Source organism: Strongylocentrotus purpuratus, unplaced genomic scaffold, assembly GCF_000002235.5.
Source record: "Strongylocentrotus purpuratus isolate Spur 01 unplaced genomic scaffold, Spur_5.0 spur5_contig_762, whole genome shotgun sequence".
NCBI lineage: Eukaryota > Metazoa > Echinodermata > Echinoidea > Camarodonta > Strongylocentrotidae > Strongylocentrotus > Strongylocentrotus purpuratus.
Window position 1 is genome coordinate 38752 of NW_022145461.1, and position 11249 is coordinate 50000.

At 37.9% G+C, this 11249-nt stretch overlaps 1 protein-coding gene across 1 annotated transcript; it reads right to left on the reverse strand.

Annotated features, from left to right (window-relative positions):
• Positions 1–348: 348 nt before the first annotated feature.
• LOC115919471 (receptor-type tyrosine-protein phosphatase delta-like) lies at positions 349–11243 on the reverse strand. Its single transcript, XM_030973393.1, has 14 exons — positions 11220–11243; positions 10773–10925; positions 9548–9685; positions 8929–9084; positions 8180–8311; positions 7191–7535; positions 6522–6839; positions 5772–5845; positions 4912–5152; positions 3910–4012; positions 3271–3412; positions 2423–2498; positions 1747–1994; positions 349–525 (listed from the first exon to the last, which is right to left on the reverse strand). Exons 6-14 carry the CDS (start codon positions 7459–7461, stop codon positions 349–351), a joined length of 1650 nt encoding a protein of 549 aa, XP_030829253.1. The 5' UTR covers positions 7462–7535; positions 8180–8311; positions 8929–9084; positions 9548–9685; positions 10773–10925; positions 11220–11243.
• Positions 11244–11249: the final 6 nt, after the last annotated feature.

The following is an 11249-nucleotide window of genomic DNA, read 5'->3' on the forward strand; positions in this document are numbered from 1 at the left end:
CCACTCGGACGGCAGGGATGAGTATATTCTACCAAACTTCTTTTGTACTCGATATAATATTTCAAAGGAAGAAATGAAGAAAAAGAAGTTCTTCTAAAATTTATATTAAAGTTTCCTCAAGTTGTCCTTGTATATATTTCCAAATTATATTCATGTTCATAAACATCTGTAATACGAAATAGTCGATCGAAGCTTCCTTATTTCCCTTTAACGTTTTCATATACGTTTTAAAATGTATCAAATCATTCGCCTTTATTCTATAGTCCATCGTATGAATCGAATCTGTCTCTTTCAGAGTTCAAACAAACTACGATCGCAATGTAAGAATCAGACGACAGCACCGATCCATTAACGATAGCTGTGGATAATCGTTTCGTTTTCGTTGGCGAGTATGGCGAATCGCATAACCGGAAACCGCATTGGGTCGATGTATTCGTATTTATGTTCGTCTTCTCCTTTCGGTTTTGGCTTGCGGCTTGATTTCGTCAAGCTGGCGGTAGCAATAGGCGTCATATACACGTCATCCTGTTGTAAAAAAAAAATAATAATAATGAGAGGCATTCGAAAACATAGAAGTTATTTAACTAGTAAGGCACTTTATATACAATAATTACCCTGGTGTTAAAGGGATAACGTGCGATTTTCAAAGTGGCTAGATTTAGATCTGGGCCTGTTCGCCTGGCTGGAATGCTCAAAAATTGGAATGGATAATGTGCGTAACACAGTGTAAAATCGACATTTAATCTAATTACCAAGCTAATAATTTCCCGTAAAGCCTTTGATCACCATTTTCAAAAGGCATTATTTCAAAAGGCATAAAATACAACACAGTTCAAATTTTAAAAAAATGCAAATCACATGTGATAAACAGAGAGTAGAGAAGGGAGACAGATATATATTATATGCGTGAAGAAAATGGTCTAGGGACGTGAGACGTAGCTGTACTTAACACGTTTATTACGAGTTGAGAATTTTCGCACTTATAAATGGAGAGTCTGGTAGAATGATAAAGTAAGAGAGAGAGAGAGAGAAGGAGAGAGAGAAAGAGAGAGAGAGAGAAAGAGAGAGAGAGAGAGGGGGGAGACGGTGTAAGATAAAGAGAGAGATTATATTAGAAAAGGAAGTTGACGACTCATGAAATAGATCATTTCCTATTTTCACGTATAACCTATGTTTTTTCAATTTTTGATATCAGATTGAAAGTATCATTTATGTATTGGGAGTGCGTTATAACACATAGTACGAGGAACCTGATCGAAAAGACTTTCACAAATCAGGTCAAGTGCAATCCCAATACTCTAGTGTATATCCCATATACATTATGTTCCGATTACGTAATAGGTAAATACAATATTCGCGTGATAGGCGAGGCTAGCGAAAATAAGAGACTTTGCGATTTTATAGAGGTAACCTGATATTTGGACCACTAATGCCAATTGCATATTAAACGTCACTTTGATTGAGTTACTACCTACGCTCATTAAGCCTGTGAACGCAGTTCATGAGTGCGTCAATATGGCAGGTCAAAGACCAGTTGGTGACGTAGTCTTGCGCCAATAAAAACGCGCGTTGTGTGCACTCCATTGTAACTGGATTTGTTGGATATGAATAATCGTCCCGTGTGAATTAAGAGCACACGCTGTGATATTATAGCAAGGTTTATTTGAAGGATTGAAAAGAGTCTACAAAAACCATAAAAGTCGTCTTCATGAGGTCAAAATGGGATTCCCCTCCCCTTCTTATTACCATAAGTTTCTTTCCGTTCCCGTTTCCTTTGAGATCACTGACGCGCACTGACCGACGAGAGAAAGCCACGGTGTCCCTCAGCGTCGATAACTCATTGTTCTTCTGCGCACGCATCCTCTTTCGAAATTTTCGAAATCTGACCACGCCCACAAATAGACCAGCCAATAGGAGGAGCCCAACGAACACGCCCATAATGCTCAGGCCAACTTTCGGTCCGTGGATACTACTCCGACCATGAGCGAGGAGAGCTGAAAAGGAACAGAGAAAATACAAATGTAAACGCAACGCATCAAATCATGGGCAATCACAATACCGATTGCATTAGAATAGGAATTTCTTCAAAATGATGCAACTATTCAGAATTAGAATACTCGGTAAGTACAAGTATTTTTCCATTCTTTTTTTAAACAATAAACGCAGGCGCCCAATTAAAAAAAGAAGAATTACGCTTGCTGGTAGTATTGATCATCATCATGTTGATGATGTTGATGCTACTATTAATATTGCTGCTATTTCTTATAATAATAATAATAATGATAATTATAATAATGATAATAATAATAATAATAATAATAACAGTAGGCTACCAGATAATAATGATAATGATAATGATAATATTAATAATGATAATAATGACAATATTGATAATAATAACAAGAATAATGATATATAATACCTGGTGGTTCCTCTTGAGTTGACACAATAATTGGATCACACCAGTCACCAGGAGCTACATCGTTCACCGTCCGAACCTATAAGGCCAATAAATTCATAAAGATCAATTCTCATTTGACTGCATCCGAAAAAACTATAAATTGTCAAAGTTATAATTTATGAAAGCAACTTGAAACAATATGTTTATGGCGTTCAAACTTCTTAAAAAGTGAATTGTTACCTTGTAATTTCAACAATACACATAATCATGAAATTCGATTTTTGTAATTTTTCTTTGTTTGGCAAGGGTGTATCAAAATATGATAATAAGTGGCTGCGCACTTTCAAACTGTTATTACCCTGGAATAAGACCCAGCCGCCCTAATCACCATAAACTGCATTTCAAGAAATTTGTTACTCGTTTACAGATTAAAGTTTTTTTTTTCTTCTCGGAAGTGTCGAGGTGCGGTTGTTTAAATTGACTCTTAACCTAAGGGCCTAGGGTTCGAATCCAAGCCCGACACTAACGTCATTTGGCCAGACATTAATTCACATTTACCCGCGCTTTACGCCGTCGAGTCTGAAAGGGCTTCAGCAGAACAAAAAAAACTAACTAATTTGTTAATATATGACGCGGCAAAATCACGTTGGATTTTTGTTTTGATGATGTAATGTTTAATCCACTTCACATTTCCATATCGCGCAAGCCCTCTTGTCCCGCGCAGTTGCCATTCATTTAACACGTAAAGAAAAAACCGAGGTGGTATTCTTTTTTGCGCGGTTTTACCGCACCATAAGAAAAACACTGCGATGGTATTCTTTTTTTTTGCGGCAGTTTACCGCACCATATTTGAACAAGCCTTCACTCACCTTGAAGGAATACGAAAGGTTAGCTACAAGACCTTTCAGCTCATACTTCATCTCTAACGATGTATTGTTGATTTGAATGGAGTGTGATTCAGCAAGATCATCGTTGTGATCAGCCCAAAACTTGTATTGGAGCTCAAAAAATCTGTCATACGAGAGAGAAAAAATAGAGAAAGTTATACATGAGTATTTGAATAAAGGTTAAGGATTTGAGTGATTGATGATTTATTCTACGCAACTGCTTAAGCCTCGTTGGGAAAGGAAGAAAAGAAAAAGAGAGAGAGAGAGAGAGAGGGGGAGGGGTCGTTGGAGGAGGGGAGGGAGAGGAAGGTAGAGAGAGGATGTGTAGGGTGTGCGTGGAGTTGTGTGTGGAGGGTGACAGAGAGAATTGTAGGGAGAAAGAACTTATTTTACAGGATTTAAAGAAGAAAGAGAAAGAGGATGTGAGTGAATGAGGGAGAGAGGAGACAATATGAGAGAGGGAGAGAATGTTAAGGGGGACGAGAGAGGGATAGCAGCGTCTGGAATTCCCCGCTTCATGTGGACTAAACCAATTTCAAGTTGTTGTAGCGCTTCAAAAAGGGGGAAGAGGCTTCATCTGCTCAACCCCATATTGAACTCCCCAGTAGCTAGAAAACTGACCTTATTTTCCCGTTGATATTTGATGGCGAAGGAGTTTCCCAGGAAATCAGAGCGCTCTCTTTGGTTGGCTGTTCAACAGTCAGATGAATAGGAGGAGGTGGAACTGAAATTGATTTGAAATTTACCGCAAATGAACGAGAGGTGCAGGGATAACTCATTTTCAGATATTAGAATGATGTGATTCATGACATCTATTTTTTAAAAATACAATATTATACAGTGCGTCTCAAAAAAAAGTTTACAGTTGAAGAAATCTCTTACCGAATAAATATTTCATTTAGGCCCATCATACACACTGAGGTTATAGTGTATATTGTCGGAAAGAAAGTAACCTTTAACACGACCATTTTCGAACTTGGGTAGCCTCTAAATCATGCTGTTAGATATAATCTTACAATATATTTGAAGAATATATCTCCCTACTTACAATGAAAAAACACTTCTACTGTAGTTAGTTATTGTGGAAAATATACTATATGAATGACTTTCGAGGGGGAAGTAAAGTTCATAGGTTTTCTCGAAGAATTATCATAAACCATATTTTACAAGACACGTGGAAATACGCAATTAGGCCACACAAAAAAAAACATGTTTGGCGTCGTGCCTTTTTAAAAAATAGGAAGGAGGAGGCCTTTTTTTTCTTTTTTTTTCTTTTTCAAAATGGCCGCTCGGTACATTTGCCCTGACAGTCGCGCTATTTTTCAAGATGGCCGCCTGCATTTTTTTAAAAATCAGAAATTGATCAATTTTAGCAGTGTTTTTCATGTGTTTTTTCTTTTAAAAAAAAATTTAAAAAGGAGGCGGCCCCAAAAAAGGAAGCGGGCGTGGACGCTAAACATGTTTATTTTTTTAATGGCCTTATAGCTTAATTGACAAAAGTAACAATAGCTTATTTTCTATATTAAATATGTCCATAATGTGCATTTTAGCCCCGTGCACTGATAAAGCCGAAACATTATGAAAACCTCAACCACTTGTTCATAATGATATTCTATAACTCACTTTCTTGCGGAGAGAAAACCATGACTTCTTCGCTTCTTTCCCCTTCTCCCGCTTCATTTAATAAACTTATACTGACGAGGTATTTGGTGTAGACGTGTAGTCCAGTCACTACTTGGTTGGTGACTGTAGGAGTGAATAGTCGCAGCGTCCCCGTTTCGCTGTGGGCCGAGTCTATCTCTCGATAATAAATATTGAATCCCACCAGACCAGATGGGCATCGTATGACGGTTGGATCAGGAGTCTAACAGTGCGAAATAAATAAACGTTTTGAAAAAATGTTTACAAGAAAGAGATAAAGCATAATGATTGCGTAATATTTTTCTACTAATATTTTGTTTGTTTTTTAATATTTTATTTATATTCTTTTATAGACGGTAAAAAGCCACAACATTGGCAAGACCGGTTTCCATTTGGGCCGTATCAAACATTGAAGAAAAAAAAAATATTGTGAATCTGATAAATAAAAAATGATAATGATATAGTCGTACATATAGGTAGATCAAAAGAAAATGAAAAGTTTTGTCACAAAAGGCAATAATATTACACAGTCATATAACAATATATAGAAATGATGTGATGTGAATAGAAAATACGTCATCCCCGCTCATTACATTGTCTTCATTCACCTAGTTAGACCGCTACACCCGCCCACCCCACCCCTCCACAGACCCCTCCCCAGGACGTCGATCAATTACATGTATGTGCCCCCCCCCCCCCAAAAAAAAAAAAAAAAAAAAAAAACTCTGGCTACGGCCCTGCCCCTCCATCCCATGACACAAGTGTCTCCTAGATGGCCACACCCATGCTGTGCCACCGGTTATCAATTTAATAATTTTGTCATGATTGACATAGCCAGCAACCTGCCAAGCGACTAAGATCTGTCCTGGAAACTTCGTATCGCTGGATGCTATCACAGTAGGTGGTCGACTCGGCACTGCAATTGGAAGGAGAAGAAGATCTTAATTCCATTCAACTCAATTGTATTGTATTGCATTGTATTAGTATTATTTCATTTTACTTTGTTGCTTTTAAGGTATTGAACATGTTCAATAATTATAAGTTAGACAGTACCACCTGTGCTGTTAGAAACGTCTGTATAAAGCGCCCTATAAATGTAATTATTATTATTATTATTATCTTAATGTATCTATATTTCCTTAACAAGAAAGTAAGTTCATAAACACAAAAGTAGTAACGGTTACAGCACTTGTTCATGTATCAAAAGAACCCGCTTAATTTTATAAAAACGTTTCAGCATTTTGTAAAGACTGTCAATGGTACTCAAATGCTTTTACATTCAGTACCCAATTTTAAGCTTCTTATTTAGGGTTGGTCAGTTTTAATTGTTATTAGACTGTTATAGGTAGCTTTATATTGTTATAAAACTGCAGTCTTCATTATTGATGCAATCTCTACTAAATCTTTACGCCAGCTCTAGTCAAGTTTATGATGAAATTTGTCGTTTGCATCATTTCCTGACGCGAACACCGTACCGCACAGTATATAGTCCTACATCTGCAAGATAACGCCTCGTGTGCAAAGGACATACGTATTTATGTTTAATCTTTCAGGTATTTAGATGATCTTTTATGATTGTTTAAACCCATTACCTTGGCAGAAAGTCCGGACAGTCGTCCAAGGGCTAGGCAATCCTTCACCTCCTAGCCCCTCCCTCACACCCACCACACTGACGTCATACCACGTGTGAGGTTGAAGGTCACGCTGCGTTGCCGACGTGCGGATCGCCGGTATTCGATCGCCCCTCATCCAATCGTTTCTTCCGTTCAGACGGTAGAGCACGACGTAAGCAACGAGAGGCGGGTCTCCGGTATGGTCCGGTCCGGTAGAGCTCCACGGCTGCCATCGCAGGGAGATGCTGGTAACTGTTTGCTCCGTGATTATCGGTGGATTGGCCATCACAGGTAGAACTGGGGAATCAATTCAAAAAAATAATTCATTTATGTTTCATTAACTTAGCTCTGTAGTTATCTACTTAATATATTTTAAACAGAAAGGATGCCAACTAAAACGGTCAGAAAATGATATTAAGAGTTGATTTATCAAACTTTTAAGGTATCCATATGTTACTGCCCATTGTACAAAATGTGCGGTTCTGGTTTTGTAATTACGACCGTAATTACCTACGGTACACCAATCAAGCCTATGAAGAATATTAGGAACATGCGTCCATAACTCAAAAGTTTGCACTTAGCATTTGTATAAGTTTATGAAATATGGGCCCAGTCAGATGAGACTATTCTGGGTTTTCATCAACTTACCGTACGTGTCTGCTGGAACCTCTCTGCGCGCCAGAACCTCTCCATTGGCGCCCATCACAACGCATCTCAACGTCTCGTCTGGTCTTATACCGTCCACACCAAACATGACTGTTTCGCTTCCAGGCTCTACCACGGTACCCAGCCGGAGCACCCCGGCCTGGCTCTCACCCCCGGAGATGCGGTAGAGCACAACGGTAGAAGCCGATGGAAGAATGGCAGATGGGCTTCTCGAAAACGATGCCAACGACGACGATGACGATGAGAGTGACATGGACGATGTAATGGTGCAATTGAAGGAGGCTGTCTGTCCCGTGTTTACTCTGGTTGTCGTCACGCTCGAGATACCTAGAATAAAAAACGATGGGAATAATTCAGGGATGCATAAAGTTTCGAAAGAAACTCCATATATATATTTCCTATTATCGGACCCATATTAAACATAGGAACTCTTGGAAGAAAACCAGTTGAATAATTCATTCGACTACATGCTTGAATTAATTTCTCTTGTATAATTTCATTTATTTATGTATTTATGTATTTGTTTTTCCGAAATATTTAGTTACACTGGATAACAAGATACATTTTAACTTGTTTTACACCGTGGTCATGGTATTTAAGACGTCCACTCAAAATAGACTTTAAACAATATAGTTAATTGAGCCATTACCTATTTCAAAATGGTAATCACAGGAAACATGAGAAATTGCATAATATCTACAAAATAATTAATCCAATCAACATGTGGGGGACTATGTTATATTGATTAAAGCTATTGACTCTCTTTCAGATGTCTTTGGTTCGATTCTCGCTCTGTGCTTACACCCTTGTCCCTCTAAATCCAGGTGTCAATGGGAATATGGCAATGGCAATATACATTGCAGGGCCAATATGAAGACCAGCAGGAATGCTGATAAGGCTACCCTGGGTAAATAAGACGCATTTATTAGTTTTCCTTGATATTGAAAAGAGGGAAATAGATGTTTTCCTACCTGCATGACATGTAGGCTTGATGAACCGATCAAAACATCTCCCACTACATTCTCCAGTTTCCGGATGGCATGCATCGGCATGGCAAGGGCAGGTATGCGAGCATCCAATACCGAATGTACCAGGCCGACAACCTGCATGACAGTGTGAAAATTATGTATTTTATTTATTTATTGATTAAATTATCGATTTAGTTCGTTCATTTATTAGTTTAAAATGTTTTTTATTATTTATTTACACATTTTATTTATTTCTTAATTGTTTTATTTATTTATAAAAATAGGCATTTATTTATTGAGCTATTTGTTTATTATACATTTAAACCACCATTTTAAGACACCGCTCTCCATAATAATTCATTAGCAGCATATTAAGTAAGCCCTCATAAATGTCCTCATAAACTTTTGAACATGTCAATATACTAGAGTGAAAGAAAGCGGATTTGCAACATGACAAACTTGCAATATAACATTTTGAAGAGCTAGAATAAGAACTTGATTTCGAACAGATGCTAAACAGTAGAGATATATAGATAGATTTCTGGTGCTCAACAACATATACATAATGCTAGATATAGATAAGCGCATGCAAAGACATCCAAGTCTATTTTGCTCTTTATAAATTCATTGTTTAAGAACAAAATGGAATACTAAAGTAAGTACAAAGAGAAAGAGAATATTGAGACGGAGAATCAAACATATAATAACAAATAGTCAAACTACTTTAGAACGGAGCATGGTAAATGTAATACCTGAGCAATGTTGACCATCGTCGTATACAGCAAACCCAGGAGCACATCGTTTCTGAGGACATTTGCCGCTCACCTTATCACACGCCACGCCGTTGTCACAGTAACACTTACTAAGACACGCCGCTCCAAAATACCCCTTTGGACAGACATCAGGAACTAAAGAAGGTGACATAAAGGAAGGTGAAGAATGATGGATGCCTTTATTGTGATATATAAACAGTCAGGTTGATATTATTTGCTCGTAAAATAGTATTGCTTATCATCGATTTATCCCTATTGCACTTTTTGAATTTCAGCGCAAGTTAATAGGCAAGAAATACTTCATGGTTTTCTTCAATGAGAACAATAAAATAATACATGTTTTAATTTCAAATACCGAGATACTGTTAAATTCCTGAAGATGTTTTGTTGAAATATAATTTTGACTTAAATGCTAATTCACTATTTATACTTAGTATCATCATTGCTAATTAATTTTCAAATGTTTGCCGAAACAGCTAGTTATAGGCACAGTCAGTTTTATAAAATCGTACGGTGGGTTTCCGTACATATCAAAATATATGACACAAGTACAATAACAAATGACCACAGAGTAATTACACATCAGACAAATACGAACCTTGACAATTCACCCCTGACCAACCGCGAGAACAACCCGATGGTGATCCGAGGCATTGACCTGTAAACCGGTCACAGTGACCCGACGCGCAGTGACACGATTGAAGACACCCGGCACCGTATTGACCTGCATCACAATCTACATGGGAAAAGAAATGGACGTCAGACCTTACTTTTAGTTTCAATGAATCATTTACAGTGGCATCGTTAAGGTCTATGCCTAGCTCTCAAGGTTAGTGTCTGATAATATGTTTGCAATTACAGTGTAACGAAAGATGGTATAATTTCAATACGAGAGGATGATGATCAGGATAAATAAGATGAAACATACTTCGTCACCATTTGTTGTGGGAATGATGTCATCTTCGTCACCCTGTCTTGATGGAATTATATCTTCGTCACCATGTGTTGATGGTATGATATCATCTTCGTCACCCTGTATTGATGGTATGATATCATCTTCGTCACCCTGTCTTGATGTTATGATATCACGTTCGTCACCCTGTCTTGATGGTATAATATCATCTTCGTCACCCTGTCTTCATGTTATGATATCATCTTCGTCACCCTGTCTGGATGGTATGATATCAAAAGTCCTTCGTCATCCTGTCTTGATGGTTAATATCATAATCGTCAGCCTTTCTTGGTGATGTATCATCTTGATGAAACAAATTTCGTCACCCTGTCTTGATGGAAATATAGCATATCCGTCACCCTATCTTGATGATATGATATCATCTTCGTCACCCTGTCTTGATATTATGATATCATCTTCGTCACCCTGTCTTGTTGATATATCATCTTCGTCACCCTGTTTTGATGATATATCATATTCACCATCCTGTCTTCATGTTATGATATCATCTTCGTCACCCTGTCTGGATGGTATGATATCAAAAGTCCTTCGTCATCCTGTCTTGATGGTTAATATCATAATCGTCAGCCTTTCTTGGTGATGTATCATCTTGATGAAACAAATTTCGTCACCTTGTCTTGATGGAAATATAGCATATCCGTCACCCTATCTTGATGGTATTATATCATTTACGTCACCCTGTCTTGTTGGTGTGATAATATATTCTACACACTGTCAAAGACCTCAATCTTTTGTGGGATGACGCCCTTACGTGGCTCTTTAACTCTGATTTGTCACTGTAACTGCAAAATGTCATACAAAAGAAAAATATCCCCATCTCATCTTCTCCCCATGTCCTGTTGTGACCTACCTGCTTCACATCGAAGTCCCTTAAATCCAGCATTACAGGTGCAGCCAAATGGGTCTGGAAGGCAAAATTGACTACCTCGGCATGAGACAGATTCGTCAACTGATGATGAACATCGAAACTCGCACGAAACACCAAAGCTGTTGAAACCACATGCTGAAAATATGAATATTATTTATTCCATTAACTATTCTAGGTATATTAATGGATTCGATGAACGATGAAGACGACTACATGTATCGTGATTTTCTTATACCATAATACATATTTATCGGTCATCAGTTATCGGTCAGTTTGAATTCAGTTTGACGGTATCACTGCGGTATAGTTCCGACTAAGAATTGTCCTATTAAAAGTCTACACATTATGTCACGTTGTAAAATAGACTTTGCTTGGTTATTGTCCAAAATGACAGTTATCGCTCTTTGAGGAGGTCAAGAAGAAGAGTACCTTGTTCGCAGTGCTCTCCGGTGAAGCCGG

Excerpts from the sequence above, each read along its gene's own strand:
- LOC115919471 (XM_030973393.1), bottom strand. The coding sequence starts at position 7,461 with ATGTCACTCTCATCGTCATCGTCGTCGTTGGCATCGTTTTCGAGAAGC. Across the intron at positions 6,840-7,190 it reads GGTTCCAGCAGACACGTACG|TTCTACCTGTGATGGCCAAT; the intron begins GTAAGTTGATGA and ends TTGATTCCCCAG. Across the intron at positions 3,413-3,909 it reads AATATCAACGGGAAAATAAG|ATTTTTTGAGCTCCAATACA; the intron begins GTCAGTTTTCTA and ends CTCGTATGACAG.